Genomic DNA, 19133 nt, shown 5'->3' with positions numbered 1-19133 from the left:
AGAAATGAGAAGTCCTCTTACCAGAGATGAGAGACATTGTTAGGGAAAAAGAAAGTTTATTCTAGCGATTAATAGACATGTTAATTGACAAAAAGCAGAAACAGAATAAGATTGTTCATCTGCTCATATCTGCTCATCTCTAATCTAAAAGAATGACATATTTGACCACTTTATGTTAATATATTTTACTGTTGCCAGTCCTTCTCTCAGAACAATGACAGTCTAATCACACATCTCAGTCTCGTTCCTTCTTCTCAGTAACTGATTGCTGCTTGAGAAATCTGTATTAATACTCAAATTGTTTTTGGATGAATGAAGGCTGTTTTTAATGCCTCAAGCATGAGCTTGCAAACTTCAAAGCATTGTGCTGCCTTCTTAATTGCCACACAAGCTGCCGTTCCCCAGTCAGGAAGACAGGAACATCTTTTTCACATTTTTCAGGGAACTACCAGACTCTCCAAAACATGAAATTTCACATTCAGTTCATATTTTTCCCCTCACAAACAAGGTTTTGAGTCACTACCTCGCTTCAGTTAGTTGAAAACATTTGCTGTGCATCATAAAAAAAAATTTTTAAGCCTGACACAAAACACAATTTTCCTGTGTTATATAAAAATAATGCTCTCAATATGGGGCAGTTTTCACCATTTGGCTTTGTTCTTCAAGATTCAATTCTCTCTGCCGAATATCCAGTTTGAACCCAGTGGGTTAGCTGTTTTTCATCTTCATTTAGTATCTGATTACAAAAAACAGTCAAAATAAAATTGTACTTCAGTGTGGCTATTTTTGAACAGAATGATATTATAATATCATAGAGCACAAAATTCAATATTTTTGTTTTATTTAGGTAACTTACACTGTTAGCTTAGTGTAATTGATTAGCATGCTAACCAAAAATGTGAAGAATGGAATGTTTATTTTGATTATCTGTTGCTTTGGTTGTATCATGTCATATGTCATATATAATACAAAACTCATTACAATATATATTTTTTTAGGTTTTGCAGAGTAAAAGAACACACCTTATTTTTAACTTAACATCAAACATGACCATATGTGACATGAGTCTGTAAAGCCTCTGGTGTCTTCCGCTTCTATCTCTGCTTAGTTCTGCTTCTAGCTTCTGATATTTGTTATCATTCAGTGTCACAATCATAAAAATCCTGGTTTGTAGCTCAAATAGATACATTTTTACTGCATTTTATTATTCGTCCAGTTATGTGCAGCTAAAAAAGTTGAAACTGTCACACATTCGCAGAAAGTAGCTTACTTTGTGTTAAATTAGGGTGGATACCAACTTAAAATGACAAACTGAAAATGTATTTCAAGGGTTCAAGGATTGGCTGTTTAGTATGGTCCAGTCACCCATCTGCATTAATGGCCTATTAATGGCCATTCCAGAGTCTTGGACAGCTACTTTTTATGAATCAGACATTATAAGCATTTGATAGAGTCAACTTAATTGACTCCTTTTCACATTAGGTTTGTCCAGGAATTATACATTTCTAAATATTTCTGTTTAAGCAAGACGTCAAGGAGGGACATATCAAAGGGCTTGTCCTTAAATTCAAGGCTTGAGTGTCCTCTTATTCATTTATAGACTATTTCCCTGCAGTCATTCCCTCAAGACTGCAGATAAATGCTGAGCGTAGCAAATGGTGTCACTAAACTGCTGAGTGTAATGTATGTGTTCTCACAGTACAGAGACTATGACTCTCTCTCTCTCTCTCTCTTTCTTCTCTCTCTCTCTCTCTCTCTCTCTCTCTCTCTCTCTCTCTCTCTCAGGTTTATAGCTGACTTTTTCTTGTACTGTACGTACAGTGTGTTTTGAGACCACACCCTTGTTTAGCATCCCATTATGACATCAGCAGACGTCCTGACATGTCTGATACTATAGTGGTGACACATTTGTCTCTTGGCTTGGACAGCTGAGGGGTCAACAGTGGCGCCTTCCCGTCCCTTCTCAAAAACCCAAAGACTCCCGGCTTGTTATTTAAATCCAGAGACTTGTACGTGCATGTGGCATTTTTGGTCGATGCTGTGCTCGGTAGATAAAATATAAAGGACAGCTGTCGACCCTACCCAAGTTAGAGTGTCCACAGCTATGCCTGTGTCACCACTTTCACTCTTATTTCCTCTCTGGGAAAGTGGAGAAGTCTAAGAGGTGCTGGAGTTAGTTCAGTAATCTGTAAGACTTTTTTCTTTTTTTGGAGCTTTTGGCAACTCAGTGGAGTTTAAATATCAGATTAACTTCATATCAGATGATGCTTATTGTCATCTCAAATTCGGGTCCTGGATGTGTTATCTCTACTAACAGGAGAATTGGCAGCACAAATGTTTTCATTACTGGGGTATTTTGTACCTCTTTTCACTTTCGTTTTAAAAAGGGACATTGAAAAGCAAGACCTGGGCCCATGTAAGTGTTTTGTTGATTTATTCATGTCACATACATTTTTAGGAGTTCAAACACAAAGTCCCAACTAGTTAATCATAGGCCATTAGCCTGATTGGAGCAAAACTAGTCATGTTGTCAGTTATTTCACTTATTTATTTAGCTTGTATCAATATTTTAATTATTAATATATATATATATATATATATATATATATTATTTTAAAGAATACTGTATTTGAAGGCTGAACTGTAAGGTTCCATGTCTTGTTTTACTGAAAGCTCACTATGGAAATATTCATAACTTTTTAAGATTTCAGTAGGTGTGTGGGGGAAAAAATCATTTACAGTTTAAGAATAAGCCCAGTAATTTTTAACCAATTTGTACTATTGTCTGAAGTATATGTAAATGAACAATGTGTACTCTTTTTCCATGTTACCTGAACCAAGATTGTTCAGTGAGATACATTGTAATCCTGCTCACAGAGAAATCAAAAGGGCATTATGGGTGTTCAAGTTTTTGTCAAAAGGGAATGCCACAGCCCATTTTCTCTTGTTTTTTCTAGTCATCTAGCACAGATTTATTTTTTCCCCACGTTTCTACTAAATAGACAGTCAAGTTTCATTAAGCTTGTTGTCTTGTCAGTGGTGAATTGCCCCTTTCCCCCTAAGCTGTAATTATGACAAAGCTGCTTGTTTTTACACTTTTTTATTAACAGTTTTGTAGTATTGCATAAACAGTATTGATCAATCTAATCGGTTTTAGTGTTGACATTTAGATTAGAGTTGTTCATTCATTTAACTTGATCCACCTTGGCAGTTTCTCACTCTCCAATGAGAAATTGTTCTTTCATATATAGGACAGTAACGTCTTTAATGCTGCATCATAAATAATGCACATGTCCTGCTGTAGTGTTTATCAGTCCTGTTCACTGACCAAGCCTTATGCCATTTGCCAGCCAGTGCCGTCCATTTCCTGCTGAGATGGACACTGTCATTCTTCTTACAACATTTGCAGCATTTTTTCCCTCTGTATTTTAACATCATGTAATGTGTGTGTGTGTGTGTGTGTTTTCATTATATTTCTGTGTTTTATAAATGTGTTTGATTCAGTACCTTAGTTGATATTACTCTTGGCTAGCTCTGATTTCTTAGAGACACAGAAAGACGACAACCTGACTATTTGATTTCATTCATAAGGTGTACACTCACTTACACTTACTTCATGTTAATGTATAATATTGTGCTATTTCTGACTGTTACCCAGCAAATATGAGATTTCTTCCAAATAATTTTCGTAGAATTTCATAGAAGCCATTATCTGTGCCTTTTACAAGTAAGGTATATGGCTTCGGGTACTGTATATCCCTACCACACACATGCAAAAACAAATCCTTGACAACTTTACACCTGACTTTAGTGATCTCATTCAGTGTCCCATTAATCATGATTGGAGTCTCATTTATCTCACCTTGCATCCACTTTGCAGTGACTGTAGAATGTGTGAGCTTGAAAGAGGATGCGTCAGCGTTTTTCAAAACCTTTGTTGAATCAGGAAACCTGGCTAGAAATCCATTATTAATCTAAGATTAACATACTATATAGGAAGGCGGAGACAACTTGTTTGGCGATGTCAGCAGAACATTTCATATAACACCACTTCTGTGCAGCACTAGGAATATAAAAAAAATAAATAAATAAATAAGTCACTCAACTTCATGTTGTCCCAAACTCATATTATAATAAGCATCGCAGCTCTAACAGAGCTGATGTTTTGTTTTAACGTTTTCATTTAAGAGATGTTTTATCCAAAGTGAGTTATGAATTAAATAATCTAATTGCTAAGTATAAGCGATTCATTAAAGGGAGAAAACAATACAAGTACTGCTACCATAGAAATGTGTAATTGTATATCTTATAGCAGAAAAAGGATTTTTTCTTCAAAGCTTCACAAGCTTCTTATTTCCCTCTCCACAGGTCCACACAGCACCAGTGATGAAACTCTCCTCTTGCGCTCTCCTCTCCCTCCTGTTGAGAGCAGCAGTGGCAGGAGTCAGAACCGCAGCAGCCCCCAGCCCCCAGCCCGCCGATCTCTGCACCCGCCCCCTCGTGCCTCACCCGTGGGTAAGTGACGCCACTGCCAGCTCGTTTATTATGTGACCAATGCTGTGTCTCGCAGAAGTCACATGACCCTATGTGAAGAGGTGTGTCAGTGACAGAGCATGCTGCTGTCACCATGACAACAGCATTCATACTTCACACACATTTACACCTCAGTTCTATGAACTGCATTTTTTGCAGAAATATTGTCTATACGTATTCGCACCTTTCTGATATCTGCTTATTATTGGATTTCAGAATTTTAAATACACGTGTCTATTACACAGAGGGAGATTTATTCATTATTTGTTTGTTTGTTTGTTCGTTCATTCATTTTTTAAAATGTATTTTTCCTAATAAGATTTTAATAACAGTAAACAATAATAAGCAATAATATCAGAGAGCGTTATTTACTAATTAAGTTTAATGTTAAGCTGAATTTCAGTTGTTTGATAAAAATGCAGTAAAAATAGTAATTTGAAATATTATCATTTAAAAAGCTGTTTTCTGTTGGAATATATTTTATAATGTAATTTCTACCTGTGATGCATAGCTGAATTTCAGCAGCTATTGCTCTAGTCTTCAGTATCACATGATCCTTCAAAATCATTCTAATAAGTTGATTTGCTGCTCAAGAAACATTTCTGAGTTTCATAGCTGTTTTAATATTTTTGTGGAAACCTTGATAAATTATTTTCATGATTCTTTGATTAATAGAAAGTTCAATAATAACATGTTCTCAAGTGGTGAAATAAAAAAAAAAGTTACTTTTATAAAAATTTTCTTGAAGAGTTCTTTAGTGGCTGCGGTATCATGTCATATCATATAATCAAAGCTGTTCATGCTGACTTGACACTGCAGTCACAGTGTAGGAAAGACAAGTGGGCCAAGGGCTCCAGCTAGTGGACACTTAAAGCATTTACTATATTTATTTATTTAAAATAGGCTTTGATTGCAGAATTTAGCTGTGAGCTTTTGGATTATTACTATTATTTGATTTGATTTAATAGTACTCTTTCAAATCCAATAATTTTTGTAATAAACAGTATTTTTTTTATTAAATGTGTTGTGTGTACATACTGTAGGCACTTTAACTAGTTCTCATTCACAATAGTGATACATATCTGTTTCTCACTCAGCCTCAAGAAAGGAGTTTCAAAGGGATGGAGAAATCACCCGACCCATTTTGTCATCCCCGAAGAGGTTTGCAGTGGTCTCTCCCAAGCCTCAGTCCCCTGGTGAGTGTGTGATGCCTTTTTATTCTGCTCGTCTGCATTCGCCCCTCCCACTGTCATTTTCCATCCCTTATTAACTGGCTACTAGTGGTTGTCATAGTAACACTGTGAAGACTAAAGACTTCCATTAGGAAACCAGCAAGTAATTCCCTCGCTAATGCTTCTAGACTAATGGAAGCTAAATTGACACCCTGTATAGTAATAAGAATAATAATTTAATAGAATCTGATATTTTGCTCATTTTTTCTGTTTCCTAAATAATTAATTTGAAGTACACATTGAAATACCAATATATAATGTTAGTTTAGAAATATTTGCAAATGATATATAAGCATATTTATGAAATGTTCTTCTAAAGTCTTCTTGGATGATCCACTTTCACTGTTCAAAATGTTTTGCGTCGTTAAGAATTTTTCTTATTTTTGAAGCCTCTTATGATCACCAGGACTGCATTTCTTTTTTTAAATTAAATTAAATTAAATTAAATTAAATTAAATTGAACTGAACTGAACTGAACTGAGCTGCACTGAACTGAACTGAACTGAATGGAATTGAACTGAATTGAATTTTTAGGAGCCACGTGAATTACGCATGAAATCATTCTAATATACTGATTTGGTGCTCAAGAAACATTATCATTAATATTATTGCTATTATCAATGTTGAAAACAGTTTTTGCTGCTTGATTTTTTGTGGAATCCATGATATATTCTTCAGGATTCTTTAATGAGTAAAAAAATTTAAAAGAACAATTTTTTTTTTCATCATTTCATCATTTGTTACTTTTAATCATCCTTAATGTATCCATGCTGAATAAAAGTATTAATTTCTTTTAAAAAAATGTTACTGACCCTAAACATTTGAACAGTAGAATGTATATGCAGTGTTGTGGAGTATCTAGTTATATGTAACAGAGTTATGTAATTTAATTACTGTAATCTGTTACAGTTTCTGAGAAAAAAGTGTAATTAAATTAGTTACTTATAAAAATATATTTACACACAAAAACACACACAGATTTAGTTTTCTTTCCCAAATTACATTTCAGGAGTTTAAAACACATAAATCTGGTCGGTGACCTTCGGTCTGCTCACCACCAGATGTCGCTTTCGCTCTGTCATTTCACACAGACTGTTACACAACACCCCAGACTACGTTTCCCGTCACCCATCGCGCTGATTGCGCCAACACCTGTGGCCAATCAGGCGCCCCATATAAGTCTCGCCGCCTGCCTTTAGACTGCTCGCTCCTTTGTTCGGAATATCCCTTCGCCTTTCCCCCCCTCAGATTACGTTCGCCACGGATTGACCCACGCCTGTTTCTCGGACTATTCTTGTGTCTTGCTCCATATATACCTGTTTGCTGTTTTCTACTCTGCCTGTTCGACCATGTCTTTGTCTCACACAATGAATAAAAGCTTGCATTTGGATCCGCTGGCCTCTCGCCTCTCTCCCCACATTACAACATGCTTATTCAATAACTGTTTTATTTTCTATTTGGAATTATGTATGCTTAATTTTTTTTAAGATTAACTGTTTTTTTTTCAAGGCATTGTTAGATGCCAGTGTTTCCTGTCATAGCTATGCAAAGATTTGACTTCAAAAACAGTATCATAGCTATTAAACTATATTTTGTCATGATTTTAAATGAGTGTTAACTCAGGTTAACTCAGAATGATCTCAAAGTAAAAAGAGGTGATAAAGTCTGATTTGTGGTGGCTGTGCTTTAAAATTACATTTTTCTTATTTAAATTTTTTTATTTCAAATTTGAAAGTCTGACAGTATCCTCTCTCCTGTTAAGATGACTTATCAGTGAGCATTATGTGTGTTCAGGGAAGGTGCACGTCAGCAGTTACTGCTGAATGTGTGACCTGATCATATTAGTGACCCTTATGACACACTAGTATGGTCCTTATACAGCTGCAAATATTATTAAACATTTAATTAAACAGAAGTTTACATTATATGACTTAAATGGCACATGCATGAAACCAAAAATGAAATGACTTGCAGTCACATTTCAAGCATCCTTATAGTTTAAAAAAATAGCCTGAGAGAATCTCACAAAGCCTGTCACAAACATTTCAAGGTCATATTTGATTTGAAATTCAAACAAACAAACAAACTAATTGTCATTAAATAATCTAATTCTTGTCATTAAATAATCTAACACACTTCATGTTCTTTATGCACTTGTAATATTTTTTGTTCATCCCCTAGTCCGTCAGAAGTCATGTGTGGCTCGTCTGGGTGGGCGTGCGGAAGACATAGATGCAGAGAGGGAGCGATTGATGGTACAGAGGCTGAAAGAGAGATGTGAAGATCAGGCTTGGCAGCTGATCACCCTGCAGGACGAGCTCAGAAAGTCCTCACGATGCCTGGATGTGTTCACCATAACCACACAGCACTTCTGCCAGAAGGTAACACACTGTCAAAATGTTAGAGTGCTGGTAACATCATAATTAAGACCCACAAGGGCTGCAGGTTCAATCCTAGAAAGGGATGACCCGGAATTGAAAGTTGTAAATGGCATTAAAAAAAATGCTGAATAATTGTTTTGAAACTAACTTTTTGAAAGAATTGATTTGTAGAAACGAGCCTGACATCTCATCACTATTACAAAAGCAGAGTTTCTGATCCCATGCATGATGTAATCATCAGGTCATTTGATGCTGGTTGGAGGTTAAATCAGTCCCTGTTTCTAGTCACATTAGGTACAAGACAAAGATTACTTGCCATTTACAGTTTTTCTTAGTTGGTTTAGAGCCTTTCTCAGATCAGAAATGTTTCTCAAAACAACTTGTTCAACCTCCACTTCATCTAGTCACTTACTCACATCATAAAAGCAGTTTCTCATCCTTTTGAACAAGTTGCAATTGCTTTGGTGCATGCATGCAATTGATTATGTATATTTGTTTGCGTTTTCCTACATTATCAGTTGCTAATGTCATGTTGCTCAAAATGTATTATATAGTTTTCTGTGCAAAAGTCTTACCACTCAAAACATCTAGTCAGTAGTTCATCATATAAGTCATTAAATGCAAAATGGTAGATCTAGTTGTCATAAACTGTCAGGCATATTTTCTACACATTTCTATTAGTCTTTTTGTAAATTTGCAATGGATTTCACTAATGAAGAGAATGTAGATCTGCCAATGATAAACCAGTTCTCTGAAATTCCTTATGTAAAAGCAAAGTTCTACCTAAGGGGTGATTCCTGTGTTTGCGTTTCTAATTTTGTATTTTCGCCTTTGTGCCTGTATTTCTTTTTCTCTTCTATGTATGGTTATGTCTATGTTTTTTACTCTTTGATTTGAACGAAAACAGCATATCCGCGTGGTGAGGCTGACACAGAACAGCGTACGCAGTTTGCGTCCAACGGATATTCTCCAAAATGGCGCTATGGTGACGCAGATGTGACTTATTGAATAAAATCGTTATTTTTATTTTCTTGGCATACAAAAAGTATTCTCGTCACTTCATAACATTCAGATTGAACCACTGATGGCAGATGGACTATTTTGACGATGCCTGTCATACTTTTCTGGGTCTTGACAGTGGTATTTACTTGGCAGTCAATAGGACAGTCACAAGCCTCTGGGTTTTCATCCAAAATATCTTAAATTGTGTTTTCCAAAGATGAACGAAGCATTTACAGGTTTGGAACAACATGGGGTAAGTGATTACTGATAAAATTTTCATTTTGGGGTGGAGTAACTCTTTAAGGATGAGAAATGCGAGAAATGCACCAAAGCGACTGAGAAAAACTGTAAGCTCAAACATCTTATCCACAATTTTGTAGAACACTAATTACAAAGAAGGGCAGTTTTGAGCAAGTAATTTGATCAAGTACCCAGCGGTCATATATATTCAACAAAAAAATTTAGAGCTGTTTACAGGCTGCCGAAACTTACAGAAAAGAGAAGCAAATGAATCACTGCGGTTTGCTGAAACCTCTGGAATCCAGACAGTGAAACGTGGATTTGCAGTTACCATTTGTCGTGATTTGTTCTGTCCGATATATTGAGTTTTGGGGTAGGTTATAAACTTATGTTGTACTGACATTTCACCAATTTATATTTACTTATATCAGGGGTGTCAAACTCAGTTCCTGGAGGGCCGCAGCCCTGCAGTTTTGTTCCAACCTTGCTCCAACACACATGCTATGCAGTTTTCAATTAAGCCTGAAGGACTGGATTAGTTGGATCAGGTGTGTTTAATTAGGGTTGCATCTAAATTCTGCAGGGCTGCAGCCCTCCAGGACCAGAGTTTGACACCCCTGACTTATATTCTTCATAGTCTGTAATGTTTTTTCCAGCATTTATTTAAAACATCCATGCACTAAATTGTTCTGGGTGGTACTTGGGTTATTCTACTTGTGAGGATGGTAAAATGCTCTGAGTGATTGTTGCGTGCTGCTATACTATTAGGGTGTTCTGGGTGGTTGCTATAATATTAGTGTCTCTTTGCTAAGATATTAAGTGTGCTTGTTGCTGTGTGATTGTTTGCATATTACTATGTGGTTGCTAGGGTGTTCTGGATGGTTGCTAGGGTGTTGTTACAACAACAACTAAAACATGATTCCAGTTTACCAGCTGCTTTTTGTGTGAATTTTTCCTTTCAGTTTGTTTCTTTTGAAGCGCAGTTTTTTTGTTGTTGTTGTTGTTTGTTTTTTTTGTTTGTTTTTTTGTTTAATTTTGGTTTTTGGTTTTTGTTTGTTGCATCATTATAAAGCACTTAAATTACTGAATTTTAATTGTCTTTTTTGCATAGGACTGTTTTTAGAGCATAATGTATGGTGTAGTGCAAATGTCAAGATGATCACAAGTGTTAGGTGTTGCCACTGTACTATGGAACAAATTCTTTATCATATTTTATCTAGAATGCTTTCTTTCGTCTGATTGGATTTTTATGAAAATGTGTGTTCGTTCCCAGTAGACTTCAGTATCAGACAATGCACACGTGTTATTTTGTTCTTTATTGATCCCATCCTCCTGTTCCTCAATCTCTTTATCATTTACCCCTCCTCCTCCCAGCATCATTGAGTGTGTGTGTATATGAGAGAGAGAGAGGACGAGAAGCTTGGGGGTTGTCTAAAGAACATGTGTAGAATCGCAGACTCACGGTACTCATTGTTGCAGTAGTCAGGCTATGACGCTAAGCACAGGATGAGGTAAGGCTGGTTGTTGGGCGATTTTTGTCTTTTTCTCTCACATTCTCCCTCACTCTGCCTGTCCGTCTTTCCTCCACTCCCTCTCTCTCTCCTCATTTCTCTCTCTCGTGTGGCGTGCATATGGTATTCCCCTGACAGGTTTTCATGAAGCTACATTCTGACCTAGCATGAGCCTGTGTTGCTGTAATCTCTCTCTGTGTCTCCATCCTACGAGCTGTTTGGATACTACGGTAAAACAATAGCAAGAATAGTGTGTGAGTGTGTGTGATGCTGCCTTCTTGCTCTGTGACTTGTTTGCTAAAGTAGAATCAGTGATGCTTTTTGCACAAGACCTTGTTAATTTCATTCTACAGTCATCTTTTTTATACTTTGAGGTGATGGTAGTGTGTGTGTGTGTGTGTGTGTGTGTGTGTGCTGTCAGTGAGAACAAACATGTGCTCTGGTAGTGAGGGAAACACCCCACCCTGACTACTGATACTTTATTGTCTGAGACGGAGGTCTGATATCAATTATAATATTTTATTGCATTTTTTGTTTTTATTAAAGTATTAAATAAAAACATATTATTGTAATTGATTGAGACAATGTTAATAACATTGCTAATTGGATATTAAAATTTTTTGAAGGAAGTGTCATGTTGCCCTTGCAAAACTTTTACAATGTTAGAGTGGTTGGATGCTATGTGGTTTCTAAGGTGTTGTGGGTTGTTGTTTGCAGGTTACTATGTGGTCACTAAAGCATTCTGGGTGGTTGTTAGGGTGTTGTTATGTGGTTTTTTTAAGGTGTTGTGGGTTGCTTTTTACAGGTTACTATGCTAAAGCGTTTTGGGTGGTTGATAGAGTGTTACTATGTGGTTTCTAAGGTGTTGTGAGTTGTTTTTTGTAGGTTAATACAATAAAATGTTTTGGGTGGTTGATAGAGTGTTACTATGTGGTTTCTAAGGTGTTGTGGGTTGTTTTTTGCAGGTTACTATACTAAAGCGTTCTGGGTGGTTGTTAGGGTGTTGCTCTGTGGGTTTTTTTTAAGGTGTTGTGGGTTGTTTTTTGCAGGTTAATACGCTAAAGTGTTTTGGGTGGTTGATAGGCTGTTGCTATGTGGTTTCTAAAGTGTTGTGGGTATTTGTTTGCAGGTTACTATGTGGTCACTAAAGTGTTCTGGGTGGTTGGTAGGGTGTTGCTATGTGGTTTTTACAGTATCGTGGGTTGCTTTTTGCAGGTTACTATGCTAAAGTGTTTTGGGTGGTTGACAGGTGATCACTAAAGTGTTCTAGGTGGTGTGTTGCTTTGTGGTTTTTTTAAGGTGTTGTGGGTTGTTTTTTGCAGGTTACTATGCTAAAGCATTTTGGGTGATTGTTAAGGTGTTGCTATGTGGTTTTTTAAGGTGTTGTGGGTTGTTTTTTGCAGGTTACTATGCTAAAGCATTCTGGGTGGTTGAAAGGCTGTTGCTATGTGGTTTATAAAGTGTTGTGGTTTTGTTTTTTATACTGTGCTAAAGTTTTCTGGGTGGTTGGTAGGGTGTTGCTATGTGGTTTTTACAGTGTTGTGGGTTGTTTTATGCAGGTTACTATGCTAAAGTGTTGTGGGTGGATGATAGGGTGTGGCTGTGTGGTTTCTAAGGTATTGTGGGTATTTGTTTGCAGGTTAATCCGTGGTCACTAAAGTGTTCTGGGTGGTTGGTAGGGTGTTGGTTTTTAGGTTTCTAAGGTGTTGTGGGTTGTTTTTTGCAGGTTTATACGCTGAAGTGTTCTGGATGGTTGTTAGGGTGTTACTATGTGATTTCTAAAGTGTTGTGGGTTGTTTTTTGCAGGTTAATACACTAAAGCAGGGGTGCTCAACCCTGGTCCTGGAGATCGACTTTCCTGCAGAGTTCAACTCCAGCCCTAACCAAACACACCTGAACCAGCTAATTGGATCTCAAGGAGCACTTGATATTTACAGACAGGTGTGTTTGATTAGGGTTGGAACTAAACTCTGCAGGAAAGTCGATCTCCAGGAACAGGGTTGGACACCTGCGCTAAAGTGTTCTGGGTGGTTGGTAGGGTGTTGCTATGTGGTTTTTACAGTTTTGTATGTTGTTTTTTGTAGGTTACTATGCTAAAGTGTTTTGAGTGTTTGATAGGTGAACACTAGTGTTCTGGGTGGCTGTTCCATGTGGTTGTTAAGGTGTTGTGAGTGCTTTTTGTGTATTCCCATGTGGTTGCTAGGGTGTTTGCTATGGCTTTGCAAGGACATTACTGTTGTGAGAGACGTTTTGCATGTTGCTATGCAGTCACTAGTGTGATTGCTAGGGGAATGTTATGTTGTTGCATTTAGTGCTTGTTAGCATGATGCTATATGCTCACTAGGGTGTTTTGAGTTGTTGCTAGAGAGTGCTTAACTGTTCTTAGTGGAAATTACCATGTTGCTATGCAGTCTCGTGATTGCCATACTTACTGGGCCCAGGGCCCAAGGCAAAATTAGTTTATTTAGTGTAAATATATTAGTACAGAATATCATAGAAATGTAAGGTTAACCTGTCATCAACAAAGCCATACGATTTGAAGTATTGTAATGTCTGTAGCACAGACAGTGTTAAAGAACCAAATTGTAATACTTCGGGATAATGGTTTATTTAAATCCCTAATCCTCAAGATGAGCAGTAGTAATAGCGATGCTTAGTAGACAACACTAATGAGAAAGTCCTTTTTTTTTTTTTTAAAGCATGTTCGGTGTTGTAGGTGTGTTGGGGTGTAACAGTGTTACACCCTGCAGATTTATCTTTTGTTTTATAGGTGGGGACTGAGTCCTTGAGACCGCCTTGCTCTCACTATTATAGACGTTTCAGAGCAGGAAATGAAAGTAGGTGAGGTAACCACGGTGAAGAACAAGGCAGTCAGATTTGTATTCATGGAAGGACTCTCCAGGGATCTGTGTGACATGTTTTGTGCAGGAGGAAAATCTGATTGGGTGAGATCTGGAGAGGGGACATAATGATGACAGGTCAGGGCATTTGTGGGGTCATAGGGTCTTGACTCTGCTGTTGGTTTACATATGAGCGAGTTATAAATTAAAAACCTAGACTAGCAGCATCTGTTCAAACCATGATAAATTACAGATTGTGTGTCTTTTGTATCTTTTTGTTAACTTTTTTAAAATCAATTTTATTGAAAAAATACAGAAATTAGCAGTTCCATTTTATTGCAGAAATTACATCGCCTTTTTTATTATATTTTTATTAATTGTTCACTGTTTGTCAGATTTAGTGGCCTGATATGCAGATTTTTTTTTAAAAATACCATGCTACTATTTTGAACATGTACCATGGTATTGGCATGGTATTCCTGATAGTTGGTAATACAATGGCACATGGATTTCAGTACCATGGAAATACTATGGTGCTACCATATTACTTTTTACAGTGGCAGTCACTGTCTTTATACTGTTTTTAAAACAGCAGATGGTGCAGTGGATTCTCAGCTGGCATTTGGAACTGAATGAGTGTGGAATTTAGGACTGCTATGTTAAATACTGACTAATGCTGTATCATTTGCTGACACTGATTCTTCTAATCATAAATCATAAAAATCTCATTGTTTTCTGGCATCATTAAACATGCCAGGTATAGTTGTGGTTATGTCACTGTGGAGTAAATGTGTGTTATTAACAGACATAGCTACCCCAGATTAATGTTGGACCTTAATAGTGCTGATTAAGGTCTGTGGCATGGTTATCTGGAGCATACTGGTTTATTTTCTTTGTTTATTTCAAGACTTGAGGAACATGTTGTTTTGCATTTAATTATGTGTGCTGCAGGTATACAGCAGAGTGCTTGCAGTTCATGTAAGATGTGAATGTCCATTTGAGGGAAGGATTTCGGGGACCAGCTATATATATGAATGAATCCACAAGAGTTTAGCTTGTCCAAAAATGTTTGTTTACCAAAAATCACATTATATATTGTTGCATTTGTTGTCCCCTTGCTTGTCAAATCTTGCGTTTGTGACGTCCATATGTCTCTTAAGAAACCACTACCACCTGTTCTTGGCAACAGCCCTGCTTTTAAATTGACACCTACTGTGGTGTTTCTTATTTGTCATCACTGATAAATTAATAAATTAGATATCAAAGAAGTCACTGCTCACCACTGGTATACAGGGATATATTTTTAAAGTGGTATTTTGGCTGGTATGTGTTATTTTATAAAAAAAAGTTTTATGTTGTTTATTAAAAATATTATCCATAACCAGGCATGCACAGATTTCCGCAGATTCATCCCTCATGTTCATTTATTAGAAACTAATTTGATAATGACACTTTACTATTATTATACTAAATCTGTTTAATCCTCTGTTTAATTGTCCCTTACACCATGTGAGCTTGCAGATTGTGTGTGTGTTTTGTAGAGTGAGAGTGCTGCTGTGAAGGAGAGGGAGTTGTCCCTGCAGTTAGCCAGGATCAGGGATGAAGTGGGTAAGTCTCCTCTGGATCAGAGGTTAAAACAAACTACTACTACTATAAATATGATACACTTCTGTCCCATGATTTTTACACTTTTTTTTCTAATTTTTCACAAATGTGAATTAAAAAAGCACTGTAATTATCAGTTATTTTGTATGCAACACTTTTACAGCATGATTTCCCATGCTATTCTCTATACTATTCCGTAAAAACTGTGACACCCAAAAATGGATTTATCAAATATTTATGTAATGACTACATTAGTCAAACTCAACCATCAACTCTATTACCCAAATTATTGCAAGAAAAATTATCATCAAGCATTTGATAAGTGACAGCTGTAATTATGCTAAATTTGCAACCCTGTTACTTTTAACCTTGGCATCTGTACTGGTGATCAAATTACATTTGTATTTCTACTTCAATAAATACAGGGTTTGCAATTTTATTTAACAACTGTTTCAAACTTCGGTTTGGCCTGATTTTGTTCAAAATCAGCCCATCACATCAGTTCATTCTTCAATTCTGCTTGAAGTATATCAGTGTTAAACTTACACTGGCACCTGCCAGTGTGGATGCGTTATTAAATGTTTTCTGAATGTTAAGCATATCCTTTTTCTGACTATAACAAACAATTTTCTCTCTCTGTAGTGGTCAGTGTTCAGCGGTGGGAGCGTCTGCAGGGTGAGAAGGCCCAGCTGGAGCAGAGTTTTGAGCGGGAGCTGAAAGAACTCCAAAAGGAGCAACAGCAGGAGCTCAAGGCCTTACAGGAGAGACTTGTAAAGGAACACACCTCTGAGATACAGCGACTCCAGCAACAGCAGAACAGCCACCTGGAGCAGCTGCGTTCCCAGCACCAGGAACAGGTGAGATGAGGAAGTAACAATGTGTAAATACTGAGATTATCATTGACACACCTTGAAGAGGCTTTTATTTTAGCATTGTTCAGAAAGGAGTGCAGGGTGTGAAGGCTCATGAGGTTTAAGTAAGCCCAGAAAGTGGTTACATGTCTATGTACTAATCATCTTCCTGTAAGTTTTGACATGAATGCTTAGAGCATACAGCCACACACAGCCTTTAGTAAATTAGCACTGTACCCTAGTGTATGAGTAAAAAGTAAAGTATATTTTAACACACAAATTTGCAACACTGGCCAATAGTAAGCATTTCGGTTTGCCAGTGACCTCTGTGTGGGTCGGACATTTGTAACATTGTAACAAAAAATACTGTTTCAGCAATTTTTTAGCTAAAAGTTCATATTGTCCACAAGTCTCAAAATGGCACATAGAGCTAATCAGAAGTGTGTTGGTTTGAAAAAGTGAGAGACAACAGAGAGATATTAGATGAAAGCAGCATGGTACATTATGTTTCTATGGCCAATGATCAAATATACATTGTAAAATGTTGTAATTGGCCAGTCAGAATCCAGTATTTTGGAGTGCCTTGTAAAAACTGTCAACCATTTTTATTTTTTGTTTTAGATTGAGGAAATGAGTGAAAACCATGAGAGGGCTATGATGGACATGGAAGCGACTCATGGTGCCACGTTGGCCACTTTACAAGAAGAACACACCAGAACCATCAAGAGTGAGTCCTACTGACATCCATCACACTCCCAGAAAATCGAATCAACTGTGTCTAGTGAAAAACCTAGTGAGCTGCATACTTAGACAGCATTATTGGGGCATCATAACCTAAAAACTATAATTCCATATAGGTTTGGCTTACTATGAGAGTTCTAGTGATTTGTGGTGTAAATCCCTGCTTAACAACAAAACTGTTTTCATCAGAGTGTTTATAACATGAACTGGTTGTTTGTATATAGACCTGAAGATGGCACATGAGCAGCAAAAGAAGTCAATGGAAGAGGAATTTGAGAAGCTCAGACTCTCACTGCAGGTACTTGTTTTTGATGCCATCATGCATTGTACATTGTTTTTACCCTTTTCTTTATAACTGCATGTGTGAAGGTGTGTGTTTCTGTGCTGTGTCTAGGATCAGGTTGACACCTTGACATTTCAGAACCGTGCTCTGCGGGACCGGGCCAAGCGCTTTGAAGAAGCACTGCGCAGAAGCACAGATGAGCAGATAGTGGTATTGTTCTTAATAATCTGTTTTGTGCATGTGTGGCCAATGGTATTAAAAGATAAGTTCATTATTTCATCATAATGGACTACTTGCACTGAGCCTCGTGACGCACTTCCGTTTTGAAATCTCAGGCTCAGTTATTTCCGGTTATATACATTTTCAGTGCGCTGTAATCATCTAGTTGACTTAAACGCCTAATAAAATGAGATTTCACGGGATGATTTCAAATTTGGAAATTTTCAGAGACAGGAGAAGACATATTCTGATGATTACTGAGTACAGAATTTTTCAAACTCAACGGAACGTGAAGCCATTTTAAATAATGGAATAAGCAGTATGGGGTCGGAATAAGAGCACCAACGCACACAAACAAATTAGCTATGGTTTTACCACAAATAAAACCAAAAATTGCAATTGAAGTTAAACCATATAGCCACAGCTTAACTCGGGTTTTACTACACTGTCCGTAGTTTAACAGTGGTAGGCTATTTGTAGTGAAAGTGCTGTTATACAAATGGTAAAAATGGGAAGAACATGGCACTTTTACTACAGTAAAACCATTATTAATTTTCGTAAGGGTGTTTATCAGTCAAACTCATTTAAAACTATCAGGTATGAAATATGATCAGTAAAAGAAATACTGTTCATGAGAATGCGGCAGGTTAGTGGGGAAATATATTTATTTATTATTCAGAATGCACATACCGAAGGGAAATATATTTATAGTATAACCTTTCTCTGCATGTTAATGCAGAGAATATGATTAATTGTTTTTTTAAAGAAATGCCAGCCCTTAAATGTAGTAATAATCTACATTCTCATGAGAAACTGTCTGTATGTAGGTGCGCTGAACACTAACTGGAAACTCCCGAGCCGTAACAAGTAGATTGCGAAAGTAATTGTGCAAGTAGTCCATTCTGTCATTATTTTCTCAAAATTTGTCCACTGTGTTACACAAAAGAAAGATATTCATACATATTCGGAATGAGGGTGAGTGAATAAAAAGTCTACAGACACTTTGTCTACATTACAGTTCTGAAATTCTGGACATCCTGTGGTGTTTTTTAAACCATACTGAAACAGGCCAAACACTTGTTTACAAACACTTGCCGAACACTTGTTTACACTTGTTTTGCTTTGTAGTTAATTTATATATTATAATGTAATTTATAATGTAATTATACTATAATTATATGGTTAGTTCTGGGATGTAGATACTGTACGTTGTAGATTGCATCTGTTTTCTGTTTGTGTGTGCAGGATGCCCTTGCTCCATATCAGCATATCGAGGAGGATCTGAAGAGTCTTAAAGAGGTTCTGGAGATGAAGAACCAGCAGATTCATCAACAGGAGCTCAAAATTTCAGAGCTCGAAAAAATGGTAAATTGCATTAACAAACATTACAGAACAACATTAAATGTAACTATAAATATTGAAGACATAATGAAAAAGTTTTGTGGCTTTTACTCCCTGTAAACAAAGTTTGTGAACTTACCCAATTTTTGATGACTAAGGTTGCCGTACACAGATTTTTGACCAATCAAATGCTCTGTACACTGTAAAAAAGGTCAAAAGATTATTATAAAAAGATTGTTATACACATTACATTGCAGCAAAGTGACAATCCAATTGACAGTGCTACTTTTCAGCACAATATCAGAAACTCCTCTAAATTTTCAACACAACTGAACATTAAACATTAACATAAAC

The 19133-nt window shown here is 36.7% G+C and overlaps 1 protein-coding gene across 1 annotated transcript in view; it reads left to right on the top strand.

Moving 5' to 3' along the window:
* The window catches only part of mtus2b (microtubule associated tumor suppressor candidate 2b), a 34053-nt gene extending 15154 nt beyond the window's left edge, over positions 1 to 18899 (top strand). The window contains exons 5-13 of the mRNA XM_051129819.1: positions 4369 to 4515; positions 5631 to 5729; positions 7947 to 8146; positions 15281 to 15347; positions 15987 to 16201; positions 16817 to 16922; positions 17161 to 17234; positions 17331 to 17429; positions 18684 to 18899. Of these exons, the coding sequence (XP_050985776.1) occupies positions 4369 to 4515; positions 5631 to 5729; positions 7947 to 8146; positions 15281 to 15347; positions 15987 to 16201; positions 16817 to 16922; positions 17161 to 17234; positions 17331 to 17429; positions 18684 to 18899 (1223 nt within the window). The remainder of the gene's footprint in view (positions 1 to 4368; positions 4516 to 5630; positions 5730 to 7946; positions 8147 to 15280; positions 15348 to 15986; positions 16202 to 16816; positions 16923 to 17160; positions 17235 to 17330; positions 17430 to 18683) is intronic.
* The last annotated feature ends 234 nt before the right edge of the window (positions 18900 to 19133 follow it).

The sequence above is a fragment of the Labeo rohita genome, chromosome 15, assembly GCF_022985175.1.
Source record: "Labeo rohita strain BAU-BD-2019 chromosome 15, IGBB_LRoh.1.0, whole genome shotgun sequence".
NCBI lineage: Eukaryota > Metazoa > Chordata > Actinopteri > Cypriniformes > Cyprinidae > Labeo > Labeo rohita.
This window is presented reverse-complemented; position numbering and strand designations above follow the sequence as displayed.